Genomic DNA, 16154 nt, shown 5'->3' on the forward strand with positions numbered 1-16154 from the left:
ATGCTCGCAATCCGTCATAAATAAATTTTCTCGTCCCATACTTGAAGATTTCTGATCAAATGCTTATTTCTCACATTTTTCTGATTTGTTTTCAGTTCTTAGGACTTGATTTGGAGTTTGAAGCTATAAAAAGCAGTAAAAACCACTCAATTTGCTAGAGAACATATCTTCAATTCAACTGATCGATCGCAAGTTTCAGGGAGAGTTCAGGTATTTCGCTTAACAGATTGATCTGTTTTTTAAATTTATTTTTCGAAAAAACAATAATTTTATAATTGAACGAAGGTTGGTGGTAATGAATAGCAGAAATGCTGCCCCGAAGAACGTAAGGTGAAAGAACTTTATCAGCTTTCAAGTTTACCTGAAAGTGAACTATGGTTTGAAACGCTGATATATTTTTTGGATACAGCTATCTATAACTTTGGAAAGACTTTTTTATACACCACTGATAAGTCCTTTTGATGCTGATTACGTTATTATCAAAAAATTTGTCAGAAAAACGAATTTTTTGCCTTAGATTAACTAATGTATAGCGTCAATATTTGTCACTTCTAGTTGTTTTATGAAATTATAGTGAGCTAGAATCAATTATATAAAACTTTGTGGCTTGTGATCCTCAAAATAAAATAATTAAATTGAATAGAATTTTTTCACTATCAGAAGTAACTTCGTTTTTTCACTATCAGAAAAATCTGAAACTTTTGAATTAATTTGAAGTGAAACAAGTTTTTCCAAAATGAATCATTAGTTTAGTCACATTTGTATTGAATAAGGAAAATCTCTTGATATGAAGTGCAGATATTCCAGCCAATTCATGCAAATACTGCAAACAGGCAAACAGCCTCTTCAGGTTATCGTTTCGTTTCTTAAGGTTCTTTTATGTTATTTTCAGCCAACGATGAATGTATTTGATGTGTTTAATGGGTACTGAGTTGACTATGCGACTAAACATTACTTAAAATTTTTTCTGGAGTAAATTCAGAATAGTTGATCTTTCAAGTACTGGTATTAAAATCTTCTAGTTGTACAAGGTGATGTGTGCATGCAGCAAAACTTTCGAATTTGAACTATATTCAACAAAAAATAGTTTTTTTTTCTTTTTGATAGTTATGCAACAGAGTTTTGCATATTTTGTGTAACTAAATTCCATCAAAAATTACAACTCCTGGAAAAAATTGAAGCCGAAAATTTTCAAACTATATGTTAAAATTTATAATTTCTTGTCATATTAGAGCCGAAAAAAGGTTTTTAAAAACTGATTGGTTCTTTTTGTTGCAACAAAACAAGTTGGTCCCTACAAAATTTCTCGGCCAACTATTGCAATACACTGGAATTTTTGTTTGTGACATTTTAGAAGCTAATTTTATATAGAAATCATTGTTTCCGTGAATCAGAAAAAAAAGAACGGAAATCAGGTTTTGCTAAATTGTACTAGCTAAGATCCAAAATTGGTTTTTGTCAGAGAACAGTTAAGATTTGAAAATTATTTTAAAAAAAAAACACTTTCAATATTGCTAGGAAATTTTAGATCAGAAAAATAGATAGGAAATCAGTTAAATCTAATCGAAAAGAAAAAAATTTGTTATACACAACTGAAAAAGTGTTTAAGTCTATGGGAAAAGTATCCCCTTAAGCAAAGCAAGTGAACGACAACCCCTTTCTAAACAAATGCCAAAATCAAGCAATGATTGGTTAAAAAGAAAAATTGTAAATAGGTGAATGATGTATTCTCTAAATTGATTGGTGTGAAAAATTGTTCACCTGGTCTTTTGCTTTTCAACAATTTGTGATGAAGCGCCTCTTATACAAACTTTATGCATTTTCAAATCTAGGAAACGTACCCAATCGCCATAGAAAATTAGTGACCCGGGTTGAAGTCCCATTATAAATTATAGTTTTATTTGTAGTATCCCAGTGATCGCTATTTTCCAGCGCTGATTCATGTATAATTCAGTGTTTTTTGCATAGCTAAACCTGCGATATTTCAGAGCTATTTCAGTAATGATTCCGTAGAAAATCATTGCTAAAACTTAAGAAATTCATTCTAGTTGCTTTCAAATAAGAGGTTTATAGTTAATAAGCGCTTTAACTTGTGGATATGTAAAAATTTATGTCGCAGAGGTAGCATACAAGTCTGTAAAGCTAATGGTTGAGGGATCAAAACCCTGATAGAGCAATTTCCTAGCTCAATTTGATAGGTTTTATCGCTGTTTCAAAGCTGAAAATCAATCAGCCAAATTAGCAATAATTTATTCATAACAATTGCTAGTGTGACAATGAAAATCAATAACTCATTAATGGCGATTGCTGTTTTTTTTCATTTTCTTATCGCTAATTTTCGAAGTGAGCTCAACCTGGGATAGACAACCAGATTTAAGCAACGGTCATTTTTAATAATACATTCAATGTGCTGATTTAGGTAGGTTTTGTCCGAAAAAGTTTGTTGCGAAGAGCTTGAAAAACAGGGACAGCAATTCATACCTGCGTGCACATACTGCGATATCTCAAATGGCAGTTGTGTACTCAATTTTTGAGTGTCTTCAATTTTTTAAACTTTCAGCTGTAAGGGTCAGAAATCTAGATAATAAAGTAATTATTTTTCATAGAAATTTGAAAAATTTGTTTGATGTGGCAAAAATTTTGGTCTATATGAATAGTTTCCCCTAAACTAAGCAAGTGAATGATCTCCAAGTTCATGATACTCAAGTGAATTATTTTAACCAAGTGAATGATGTCATCCCCATATTGATTTCGGTATTGTTCAACTGGTGATCTGTTTTTCAATATATTTCAGAGAAACGCCTTCATACAAAATTCGTTCAATTTGTTAAATGTACGAAATGTATGGAAATTATCCAATCGAAAAAAGAAAATGAGTTAGACTCTCGGGAAAAATTGCGTGTCACATGTGCTTCACATGTTTAAGCAAGTTAGAAAAACGTGTTATGCAACGTTTTTCAAAAACACGAAACAAGAAAAAAAAATCATTTTACATTTATTTTTTTATTTAAGTGTACATATTTGTCACCCATTTTTGACAAAAACACTAGGTCAAAAAAAAGTTTGAATCAATGTTGATGCATTGCTTTACAGAATTTTTGAAGTTAACCCAATTTGAATAGATGGTGATAAATCAACTTTTTTTACCACACACTAAAACAATTTTGCTATTCAAATTGTTCAAAAGACACAAAATTTTTCAATACATTACTGGAAATATACTTTTTAGAATTTTGAAACAAAAATGAAGATTGTATATGCTTGGGTTGGAATTTTAGAAAAATTTTCAAAGAAATGGCACAAAGGAGATCAAACCTGTAAAAACTCAGTGTTAACCAGCGAAGGCTTAGCAGTATCCTAATTTTGCTTTGAGCTTATATAAAGTGCTATTTTAAAACGTTCAGGATTCTGTCTATGATCCTGAGGTGTGATACCTATTACTATCCCGTACAAAGGTTAAAACGAACTGAAATCTAGCAAGCTAACTTGGTCATGTTTTTGTTCCAACTTTCGAATAATTAGGCTCGGCTTATTTTTTCCCATAAAAACTTTGGGTTTTTACTCAACGAAAATTTTATACAGTCTGAGAGATAATGATGATCATGGTGCAGAATTTGAAAAAAAAATCGAACTCAGGATCATTTTATAAAAAAAAATGGTCCGAAAATGGGAGTACTTTGACATTTTAGTTAAGGCTCGATGTATTTCCTCCTAGTAAAATAAAAGCAGGAAAGCAAATAACTCCAAAATAAATTGAAACAAGGAATTTGCTCGTTTGATCTTTTTTTCACCAGACACAAAGTTTTTTTTCATAAGACTCAATTTTGTATTTCCGCAATTTTTTTCCTAACTATGAAAAAAATTAATCAACAAGCTTTTAATAGATGCTTGTGGGCAGTCGGAATACGAGCAGTTTTGCCTTCATTCTAAAAGTCTTGTTTTCTTTCACGGCTCAGTTTAAATTTTTGTTGGATAAAAATCGTCAAGTAAATATGGGTTATTGAGATTTTCTCACCAAAAAGTCTTCGAAACACGTAAACGACAGTCGAAAGATTCAGAGCTTTGCCGTGATGTGCAAGCAGTTTGTTTTGGTGAATTTAATTGCGGTTACCCTGCAGTGAGTTTGATATGAATAAATCGATCAAGGTAACATTGTCCCCTCCCCCCTATATTACCAAGTTAAAACTATCCACCCCACGATTTGCTTTTGATTAAAGTTGCTTAGCAAAGCCTGTAAACTACTTGGTTTTGATTGGCTAAAATTTACATAATTGAACAAAGTTAACATCGTTTTCCCCCAATAGTGTTTTATGGGAAGAGAAGGATGGTCATTTGGTCCGAATCCGGGACGGATTTAGGAGGGGGTGGCGTACGCCTCCCCCTACAGGGATTTGACCCACTCCCGACCCAAAGGGGGTCCAATCCCAAGGAGGTGACGGCTGTTTTTACCTGTTTTTTTTTCAAAAATTTGCCTTCGGCGCAGAAAATTTGGTCAAAACAGCGTCTTTTTAGTGCTTTAAGAGAGCTCGGAAAATTAATTTGGCCGACCTAAAAAAAGGTCGTCAAAATTTTCGAATATTTTTTGAAAATCCGCCCCCCCCCCCCCCCCTCGAGAAAATCCTACATCCGCCCCTGGTCCGATTAAATTATTACTTTCAACTGCTCAATTTTTTATCAATTTCAGTTTTAAAAACTACTTTTTCCGATAGACGGATTGAGATTCAAATAAAACAGTTCGTTCTCTGAAAGCTTTATTGGAAAGAAAGCAGAAATATAGAATCATTTGTTGGTTGAAACTACAAAAAATATATATATTTTTTTCAGTAATAAACCCTTCACATCACAATATACAACTTAGGGGTTTAAAAACGAATCTAACTAATAGTTCATAATTTGGTAGAGAGTTTAAGAGGGAAAGATTAATGATGAAAACAGTCGAATAGCACCACTCCACTTTTGATTGATCTAGTCCATTGCGAGATGACGTTGAACTTCGGGAGCTAAGTTGAGCAGAATCATCTTCGGCTTTAAACTAAAACAAAAAGAAACGTTTTATTTGTTGCAGCACAAGTTTTTTATAATATATGTCGTAACCTCTTTCAATTTTACATTTCTTGCTCGCACTTTTTTTGTCAATTTTGCAAATTTGCGTGTGCGGAAGGGGAGCTAAAAACTTTGATCAATGTCTTCAAATCTATCAGAAATGAGTAATTTTCACGCTAGAATGTCGCAAATGCTACACTTTGATTGGCCATTATAGTTTTCTGATGACTCACCAATGAGAGAAGGGTTGAATCTGTGGTGCCAGTCAGTGGTTGTGTGGGGAAAACCGACGGCAGCTGCAGCCGCACTTGCCCCCACCCCTACTGGGTTGTACTGTCCCACCCCCACCCCAACTCCCGCAGCTGCGGCAGATGAGTACACCTGCTGAAGACTCTGAGCGTATTCTTGGGTAGCTGAAAAAAGACAATGAGTGAGTAAATTTACCTTCTACATACTTCAGTTCACTCAATTAATTTGCAGAGAAGATTTATTTCTGAACTTCTCATCGAAGTAGTCTCTTTTCAGCCGCTTCTGCTAATAACGTTTACCTCATAACTTTGTTTTTTTTTACAAAATTTTTATCATCTTTTGCTGGACAATCGTTCAGTTATCTCGCGATTTAAGAAAATTTAACATTAAGATCATGTCACTTATTCATTGTGTATGGCAAGTTTGAAATTAAGGCTGTTATTGAACTACACTCTGTAGTTCAAAGTGGTTGTAGTATACAAGATTTTAGTGGGTTTTGGAGGGTAAAGTGGCTGAAGTCATTACCTGATGGGTAGAGTGCAGCATACATGCTGGGTGCATGATGTGGGGTCCCTGTGACACTTGTGCCTGTTCTCCCGAAAGAGGAGTTGACATTCATGAGAGGGGGGACGAGAGAAGTGGCCTGCTTGTTAGACCCCTGCAGCAGCAGAGAAGAAGTGTCGCCCTCCAAGATAGTCGCAGTCTTCTCGGAGTCCGATCTGGGCTGTGAGTCGAACAGGCCCACTAAAATATCAAATTCCAATTAAAATTTATGCGACGACAGTATATGATTAGAGCATAAAGTTATCTTATTATAAGCCGCCTTAAAAGTATCACGCCTTTGGTTAAAAAGACTAGATACCAGCTGCAAAAAGTTATTAAGAAATAATTTTTAAAATAAACAAATTAAGAGATGGACAATGAAAAACTGCTATTTTTAAGCCATTTCAATTTGTGAATAGTTTTCTCTTTCTTTTTGTTCAGTCTAAAAATGAGAAACACAAATTTCTGGACTGATGATTGTTCTACGAAGAGTAAAAAAATTTACCATTGGCGTCAGAACTAGATCTTCCATCTTTTACATTATCCCCACTTGAATTCGCATTATTTGCCATCGATATCTGCAAGTTCAGATCCATCCCCCCTGCAGACAACTGTTGTTGCCCCCCACCCCCGACCAAAGAGGGGTTCTGACTCATTGGGCTTTGAAAGAGGGCGTAATGTGATGACATCATATCGGATGCATTACTACTGGATAGGTTGTTGATTGTGTTTGAGTTGCCTCCAAGTGTGGGGTTGAGTGAGGTGGGGATCCCTCCCCCCACTACCCCTCCTGAAGTGGCACCCTGTACTGCTCTGAGGTAGTCTGAGGGGAGTGCTGATGTGAAGTAGGGTGTGGTCATTTTATCGTAGTAGAGAGAGTGCGGGTTCACAGCTGCAGCCATCATCTGAAACCAGCAATGAGCAAATGTGCAAAAAAAAACTTTTTTTTAAAATAAAAACAAAATTAAATGTTTCCAGTTTTTTCAATAACGGCTCACATTAAAGTCAACTTTCACTAAAAACAAAACAAAACGAATATTTTGCTATTTTATCAAAATTAATAACAAAGATGAAAAAAATGTCCTTCATATGAGTACCTGTGATTGCATCATTCTAGTATCCCCACTGTTGAAATGAGCTGCGTGATTGTGATGCTGATGCACATAGGCAGGGTACCCTGTGCCCACTGTCGCTCCATAAGTCCCCACCCCCGCTGCCCCCATGTGCCCTTGGGGTGCAGTGGCGAAAGCGGCAAAGGGACCCATAGGGTGGGGGGAGGGGTGCATGTGGGCTGTGTGGAAGAGAGAGGCTGAGGGGTGGTTGTGGTGGGGGTCGTCACCTCTTTTGAGTTTGGAGGAGTGGTCTAAGAGTCGGTCTCCATCTAGAAAACAAATCATAAAATATACTTTTGATTAAATTTGAAGAGTTCAAATTTACTTGAAAACTGAGAAAAAATATCAGTTTAAAAAAACTGCACGAATCTTTTTTAAAGACGCTCAAAGATAACGTTCGTGAGCATTCGAATGTAGAAAAAAAGTCAAAAATAGTGTAGAACATTTCATTGAAAACTTCAGATCAGAGATTCATAATGCAAAAAAATCAGCTTTTTCTGATCATTGAATAAGTCATTTTTAGTCAAATCACACATGCCGAATGCAATGCCAGAAGTTCTTTTTCTGGACAGTCCACTCAGAGCATCCCTCATTCCCAATATTCCATTAATGGAATAGGAGGAGCCATTACTCGTCACTGAAGAGGACACTAGATGTGACTGGGGATCCTTGTCCATACAATCATGGCCGCCAGGTGTGGACATGGAGTCACCGAGAGAGTCCCGCTTACCATCTCCGTCCAATTTGTCTCCAATTTTGTTTCTCACAATTCTGGAATGAAAAAAAAAACTATTCCAATTTACTTGCTTAAACTATCATTTGATCGAAAAATAAAAGTTTACAATTTTTCCTCGAAGAAAATAACTGTGTTTTCTTCGTTTTCTTTCAATCTTTCCTGTATTTTTGGCATTTAATTATAAAAAAAAAACTATTTAAAAACATCAGCATAATTTTTGCTTTCATTAATATCACTTTCAGAAAATCATTTTGATTGAATCAAAATTATTCCAGTCCCGAAATTTTTCAAGTGAGACACAAAAGTCGTCACGCATAATTGTTTTTTTTCTTTGTGAAGTGTTCTAACTTTTCGTTTACTTGCCACTCTTTTTAAGTCCCTCAATGGTCTTAAAGTGCGAACATTTGTTAGTTCATGCCTCAGGGAAGTTGAGACGGAGCGAAACTTCATTCAGAAATTATGGCTCTCTTTTTCAAGACAAGTTCTCTCAATCAACGCCAACTGTTATTGCAACATATTGAATCAAATCCGCTCAACACATTTTTACTAAGTCTCAAAAGTTTCAAGTGGACTTTTTCAACTCACTGAGAAGTTAATGAGGCGTAGGCTTAAGTCCATTTTGCAAGCAATTGATACTATAATTTCCAGTTTTCATTTTGTAAAAAAAAAGTTTCAATAAATTATTATTTAACTTTGATTTGCAAATTTTACAATGATAAAAAAACTGAAGTGTCCAAAAATTGAAAAGAAATATCTATATTTTGCACAGGATATGATCCTAGATACTATCAGCTTTTCAGCCGTGACTTTGTTGTTGATTAGTTTACAAGTGCTTGTGTAAAAATGTAATTGAGTAAAATATTTCCTGGGCTAGACAATTTTCATTTTTCCCTTCTTGTCATTTAAATATTGTAACTTGTAACGGTGTCTTTCTATTTTGAGTCCAATTGCTTCTTATCAGGTAAATTAAAAAGTACTTTGATGCGTCTACCTCCAAATTAAAATTAACTCGAATTCCAATCAAAACCATCATTGCATTACAAAAAGAGAAGCCTAGATCTATTTCATGTCGATCAAGCTTCAAGTTCAACAGCAAAACAGTGAAAATTAATTTTCAGAAAAAAAAATCAGTCATTTAGCTTATTTTTTTCCATTTTTGTCATCACTTTTAGCGCAAATATACGGCACGAAAAATTAATGAATCTTGCAATTGTTTTGGCTGACATGATGTTTGTTTTATCTCAAAAACTGATGAGTTGGAAACAGGAACCAACGAATAACCGTTCTTTTTAGTACACTGGCTGAAGCATTACAGTTCAAACATGAATGTTCATTATAATCAAGCCAGCGTGCATTTTTTTCAGACGCATGCATGAAATATTTTTCTTTCCTTCAAAAGATATTATTAATTATAGATACACAATTTTAGTTTTTGAAAAATTTTTCAGAACCCCAACTCCACCTCTGATTTTTTTCACAAAAAAATGTTATTATGATAAATGTCTAAGAACCCTCCAGAAACCCTTGAAATTTTTTTTTTATTTGAAAAATGATATCATCCATTTTTCAATTTAAAACGAAACAATGCTTGTTACACTTATAGTTATGAGGTAATTGTTGATTAATAATATTTTAAGAAATACCAAAAGTTGACCTTATTCAAAAAGACTGCAAACAATGGCCTTGAAATTACTCGACTGACCTGTTGATAGAAGACACACTAGGCACAGTTTCTGATGAACAGACATTGTCCTGCAACAACCTGTCTCTGATCTCCCACGCGAACATGGTCGGATTGAGTCTCTTATATTCTCCTATCTTGTCCACCACACCAGGAGTGGCCACTTTAGGCTTACTGCCCCCAATCACCCCTGGACGGATGGAGCCTGTCTCGTAGAACCTAAATGCGTGCACGTATTGAATCAAATACAAATCAAAAAGCTCAATTGGCCGAATACAAAATTAGCACATTTTTTTGATTTAAAAAGTACTGATAATTAAAGTGTTTAGCAAAAATTTCATTTTTTAAGTAAATGTTTCAAGATACTGAAATATTTGGGCTTATTTGAAAAGAAAGCTTCAAATTGTTATATGGACTTTGAAATCAATCTGGGAGGAAACGTGTTATCGGAAAACCTCATCAATAAACTAGATTTACAGAGATTTTTATGATACACATATGGCTGAATTCTGTTTGATATGTGAAACTGCTTTTTAGAGCAGCCAGATTTTCATCCAAATAATATCCAGGCTAGCGGAAAAATATCGGATCTAAAAACGTCTTCAAGTTATTTTCTTCTGTTTATGTATTAGAATTTGATACTTTAGGATTAGTTTTGAAAGAGACGTTTTATGAGAACATTTGTTATTGTTTTTTTATCCAGAGTCAAAAATAGGGAAAAAAAAATCTTAGCAGGGTTGGATAAATTTCTAGGTATTTACAATATGGAGTCTATACAAAAGACGGGGTTTCGCAGCGAAGTGGAAAATAGAAAAATGAGATGAAGAGTCTCTGAAATTGACCCCTAAATTCCTGCGATTAGAACCCGAGACTGAACAAATGTACCCTAAAAATTAAAAAATAAAATTGAAGAAAGCGGAAAAAGTGGAAAATAATTGAGTGGAACGAGTGTTTAAAAATATAGCAGAGTATCATCAGGATCTGTCTCATTTTTTGATTCTGGTGGATTAGTTCTGGATATAAACAAACAATTTGGACCCCAAATTGAAGATTAACTTCATCTTTTGAAGTGCTTGTTTCAAAGAGCAGAACTATTCTTTAATTAATGGACCCTGCCCGCATATACAAAGAAAAAACAAACAAACAGACAACAAACAAATACCAAATCATATTTGGATTACTAGTAGAAAAAGTATCACTATTTGTGAAGATTTTATGACTACTCCTAAGCAAACAGATTAATATTAAAAGAAAAAAATTAACTTAAATGAGATAAATTGCCTGTTAAATAGTTGTAAAACAGATAAATTTGAATAGATCAGAAACTTGGAGATTCTTTTTCGGTCAGTTATAGACTCTTGCGAGACACTTTAAGAGTCGCCGTTCTTCCTTTGAATTGCTATAGAAAAAAAAACAAAAATAAACAAAAAATGACATTTGCCAAAAAATGAAAACCTAAAAAATCAGACTCAAGCGTTGTTATGAAAATCGGCTCCTACAAAGGACAACAAAAACATATCATGAGCCAAGTAAACCCTTGCAATATTGTTGTTTATAATAATTTCATCAGATGATATTTCATAGTAAAAAAAGTGAAAACATTCTGTAGTTAGGTGACACCGAGTAACAATGCTGGTCGTCAATGAATCCCAACAATCCATTTTTATCAACAGTCAAATTTGGCACGAAGCTTGAAACTTCAAAATCCCTTCCAAAACTAAGTACAATATTTAGGATGATCCGATGTCCTGGGGCGGAGCAAATAATTGCGGCACTCTAATAGTTTAATTGGAAAATTAGAGAGAAGTGACAATTAATGGTGATTAGAAGAACATAGAAATCATAGCAGGAGATTTTGAAGAATTCAAGGCAACCTAATCTGTCGGTCTAAATTGGAGAAATAATGGAAAAAGTTCTGAAAATTACAAAACTTTTGTGTTTGTTTTTGCCATCATCGTCCAAAGAAAATAAATTATCTTATAACTGAGGATGGTCAGCATTTCAGAGTTAACTTGCACTTTTCTGTTTAAAAAGAATAAGTTCAGCTGCAATTTATACAGGCTTTCATTTAAATTTTTGATACCTAATTAAAATTTTGACCAATTATTGATCGATATTGACTCACGGTTGGTTTCGCACGATGGTAATGTTATCCACTAACAATGGGATCATGCAATGGATACATTTGTTTTCAGATAGCTCCGGTTCGAAAGTAGTTCAGAACGAAGTGTCTCTCACCTGGCGAGTATTTTGCTGACACATCCATGACTGACTCTGAGCTGTCTGGAAATGTCGCATGGCCTCACCCCACTCTGGGCCAGGTCAACTATCCTCTGTCGCACCATATCTGGCAGTGGCCTCCCATTCACATACACTCCCCCCAACTGGTTCACGCCCCCGTGACCCAAATCGGAGTCTGGGAAAACTAAAAACACAGCCCACAAAGCGTTAGAGAATGGACAAAAACGACCAAAGAAAGAAGAAAAAGATGATAGCTAAAAAATTCTAATCACAAATGAACTTATGAGTTTTAAGTAGAATTTTCATTTGAAGAAGTTTCGAGATAAAAATCAAAGTTGAGGTCAATCACTTACATCATACACAACGCAGGGTTTTTGAAGATGTCAGTGAAATAAGTGATAGCCCGTTTTCAAATATGTCAAACAGGAGCAAGCAAGTCTTGTTTCTATTTCCTATTTTATTGAAGATTAAGAAACTCGAAAAATCAAAACTGAGAATAAATTCATCATTTTTTCCAAATTTTCCTTTAGCGAAGGAGTGAAGTTTAGTGAATGTTTTCTAAAGTTTTACTAAAGTTTTCCTTTCGTGATAGAGAAAATCAAAAGTTGAAAGTCAGCAGCAAGAATGGTTTGCTTGAATGAAAAGGTTAAACGTACTACTTAAGTGGGCTCGAATAGCCAAAGAAGTTTGAAGTTAAAAACTGAAAAGTTTATACAAAAACTGTAACAGTATGAGGATCATGAAGAACATAATTTTAACAATTCTAAAATGTTATCAAGTTATTTGGTTAATTGCAATCTTAAATTTGACTACAAGATGGGTTTGTTGTGGTAAGAAAATGAAATGTCTACTTACACTTGAGCTGTTTGCACCGATCCGAAAACATCTCGAAATCCATGTTGCGAGAAGCTCCTCGAAGTTTCCACGAAATCAGTGGTCACAAATCACCAATGAAGTATAGCAGAACTAGCACACCTTTTCTATATTATGAGTTCGTGTTTTTCTGACTCAGTGCGTGTCGATTCAACTCGTTTCGGCTCAGTTGCCAGTCGCAAACTCTTCAGGTTTTATTTCCTGATTAAGAGTTGACTGATCAAGCAATGAACAGTGAAGCGTCAAGGTAACAACCACGAAAGAAAAGTCTGCGGTTTTTTATTACCGTATATTTTTTCAAGAAGCTTCACTCAGTTTTTGGTTGATTGAAGATAACTGCAGACCAAATGACTACTATGCTTAAGTATTGTTGTGTGTTATCTAGTTCAGTTGAAGAAGTTTGTTTCGGGTATGATGATTTTGATGACCGCGCAAAATTCCACCGATGGGTAGTCACGAGGAAAAAGTTTAGCAGACGAAAGGGGAAAATGAAACAACGGAAGCGGAAAGCAAAAAAGCTAGCTGCGGGTTCTGAAGCGGAGAAAGCAAACAATGATACTAAAAGTCTTCAGCTACTGTTAGCTCAAATCTAATCAAGCTGATAGCTTGAAAAACCAATTCGATCAGTTTTCCTGTGGAAAAGGAGCAGTTTTACTGGCTGCAGAGATGGACCAATCACAGATCAGATACGCGAAGGAAAAAATCAGGATGGGAATCAACGCGAATGATGGGGAAAATAACGTGAACAATTTGACAGATATTGAGAGAAGTGAAAATTGGGAAATAGGCTAAGAAGGCAAGTTAGATATTGGAAGGAATATCTTTGGGTTAATAAGTTAAGAGTTTGTTTATTTTTTTTTTAGCTGAGGTGGTTTTTTTTTCAGAGTATGGACTCTTTTCTTTGGAGTAGGGAAGTATAATAATGGGTTTCGGTTCAGGAGCGACTGTTGAAATTTATTAGATTTCCGCGCCGTTGGTTCCCAGATGGAGCGGCTTTGCTCGAATGGTGTTGCGCGGTGATTAGCCAATAAAAAAGGAGCTCATTAAATCCACTGAGGAATTCCAAGCCAAGAGCACTTTTCGAGACTCGCTACTTTTTCTAATCAGGTGGTCATTGGCGCGCATCCGCAATTAGCAATATTAATCTCAATAAACAATCAACAAAGATTTCTCTAAAGAGTCTTCTTTAAAGACACGTCACTTCAAACATTAGAAATCCCATTACAGAAACCCCCTCCATTTCACTCGCTAAACTAACCAATACCCCCTCCCCACAAAAGCCATAAATTTTAATAAAGTATCAAACCAACCCCCACCTCCCTCCATAACCACATCGAGCCTTTAAAGTCAATCAGGATTTAATGTTCTACGTTTACTATCGTTCTTATGCACTCAGGGAACGTAAAAATAAACCAATTCCATTTGGTTTTATAAGTAAATTGCATTTTAACCTAATGAGAAAAAAAAACTAAATTGAAATCAGAAAATCAGTTTCTTGTTTCTATGAGAAAGCAATCCAATTTCGTTTCTTTTCTTTTAAAAAAGCTATATTCAATCAGAACACAGGAGATTGATTCGTTGTTTGGGCTAATGTTTGTGAGTTCACTTTCCTTTCTAATAATGGAAATTATATTTTAAAAAGTATAGAACAATTTCAGCCCATTCAATTTGCCAATGTCGCACGCAACCATGTGTGAACAAGTAATTTCATTACAACGCAGATCATCTAATGGAAAACTAAAAAAATGATCAAAAAATTGAATTCTCAAAACATTTTTCAACTGACGTATTAAACCAGTCCTATTATTAGCCAGCTAATGTATGAATCAGCTGGCGGGTTTATAGAGGGGCGAGGGTTGGCTTAGGGATTCGACCCCTCGCCACCAAATGAGTCACTCCTTTGGTATTGTTTTACGACATCTATTTTCGCCCTAAAATTTTACATGCCAGCAGAATCTGCTACCTAACCTCGTATCCCTTGCAGGGGGATTTAAGAGGGGGGGGGGGGGGGGCGTTTCACCTCAAGGATTGGATCCCTTCACCAACCAAAATATACCCCTTTTTGTATTTTTTTTATTAAAGCCATTTTCGACCGATCAACCCTAAACTTTTTCTAATAGCGCCTTCGTCGGGAATATATAGTAATTCTAAGGGGCAGCACGCATTTTTGACCAATTTTTTTTCGAAATTTGCCAAAATAGTGTTGTTATTTCAGTTTGCTGCATGTTGAATTTGTAGCAATTCTAAAAAAAATTAAATAGTTTTAAAAACAGAGGGCTGTTTTTTGTTACTTTGATAGAAAAATAGTTCAAATTACTTAAATTCCGGCAAGCTTAACATACTCTAATTTTATCACTATAACAATTTAGATTTCGTTTTCGGACTGATATCCGGTTGCCTCATAAATTTCTAGTTTGAAAAAATATGGCGTTATTTTCTTTAAAAAAACTTGAAAACTTGTTAGCGGGTTGCAATTAGTCAAAAATTTGCAGTGCTGGAGTACCCACACCGAGCACTCGTGTTTTTTAATCGATTACAATGGATTTCCGAGACAAAACTTAAGCATGATGATCCAGAACAGATGTAAAAATCAAACCACGAAATCGATTATATTGTCATTATAATCGAACATTTTTGAAAAAAAAAAACAGCTTAATCCATCCATTATCATCGACTATAATTCATCATTTTTGACACTGAAATCAAATGCATTTTTTATCACAAAAATCCGTTATAATCGATTAAATTGAATAGATTACAATGCATTTTTCTTAGAACTAAATTTGGTTAAGTTGCAGAAATTTTGCAAATTTTTGCAAGAAATTCGATGATATCCCGCAGTAAGAGTCCATGGATAATAATCGACTATAATTACACTTTAGGGTCAGGCAATCGATTATAGTCCAACAAAATCCATTATTTTTGAAGAAGTTAAATCGATTATAATCCTTTTAAAATCCATTATAATGGACTATTATCTGTATAAAATTTTCAATTTTTTGTAACTTTTTTGTAGCTTTTTGTATAATACTCACGACAACTCGATTTCTAAATCTACTCACTTTTGCTTAATTTTACTTAAAACCATATCCATCACCATGTAAGCCCAGGTCTTTTTATCTTTAACGCCAAAATATACCCACATCCCCCCACATTTATCGCCACAGTTACAACCAGCCACCCACTACCCATCCACCCCGCCCCCATTTAAACCCAACCCCATCTATCCCAGCCGACTTACCCTACCCCACCCACTCACACCTAACCCCCCTTCCGAACGCACACACACCTGCCTTTCTCTCCCCCACCTATACCACCTCCGCAATGCAATTTTAGTACTCTTTCAAAAATCCCTCAACCCCAACTATACAAACACAACTTTTTGTCAAGCTTTCCAGACACGTGGCAGCCCAAAACTTTTTTGGTAGGTAAAGGTCTGAAGGGAGGTGCCATAGATGTGTTTGTGGGGGGGGGGGGGGGAGGTTTAAAGAGGCACGTGATTACGATCTTTTTCGATATCGAAATTTTACGATATGATGGGGAAAGGGGGAAATATGTAGAAAAAAGACAAGTCAAAACAAAACAACTTTTTTTATGCAGTAAATAAATTCAATTTATTCGCTGAAATTTTGAAAATTTCGCAAAAAGTTCTATACTATCCGGCAGTGAGGTTTCA

General features: G+C 35.1%; 1 protein-coding gene across 2 annotated transcripts; it reads right to left on the reverse strand.

Moving 5' to 3' along the window:
• Nucleotides 1-4747: 4747 nt before the first annotated feature.
• LOC134848014 (paired box protein Pax-8-like) lies at nt 4748-13464 on the reverse strand. Of its 2 annotated transcripts, none has more exons than XM_063865345.1 (9): nt 12461-13464; nt 11603-11789; nt 9386-9583; nt 7486-7718; nt 6933-7216; nt 6341-6740; nt 5818-6036; nt 5277-5456; nt 4748-5032 (listed from the first exon to the last, which is right to left on the reverse strand). In XM_063865345.1, exons 1-9 carry the CDS (start codon nt 12501-12503, stop codon nt 5028-5030), a joined length of 1749 nt encoding a protein of 582 aa, XP_063721415.1. In that variant the 5' UTR covers nt 12504-13464; the 3' UTR covers nt 4748-5027. The 2 variants fall into 2 exon arrangements, with proteins under 2 accessions (XP_063721415.1, XP_063721416.1); XM_063865346.1 differs by lacking the exon at nt 12461-13464 and adding an exon at nt 11959-12415.
• Between the last annotated feature and the right edge of the window lie 2690 nt (nt 13465-16154).

The sequence above is a fragment of the Symsagittifera roscoffensis genome, chromosome 6, assembly GCF_963678635.1.
Source record: "Symsagittifera roscoffensis chromosome 6, txSymRosc1.1, whole genome shotgun sequence".
Taxonomy (NCBI): domain Eukaryota; kingdom Metazoa; phylum Xenacoelomorpha; order Acoela; family Convolutidae; genus Symsagittifera; species Symsagittifera roscoffensis.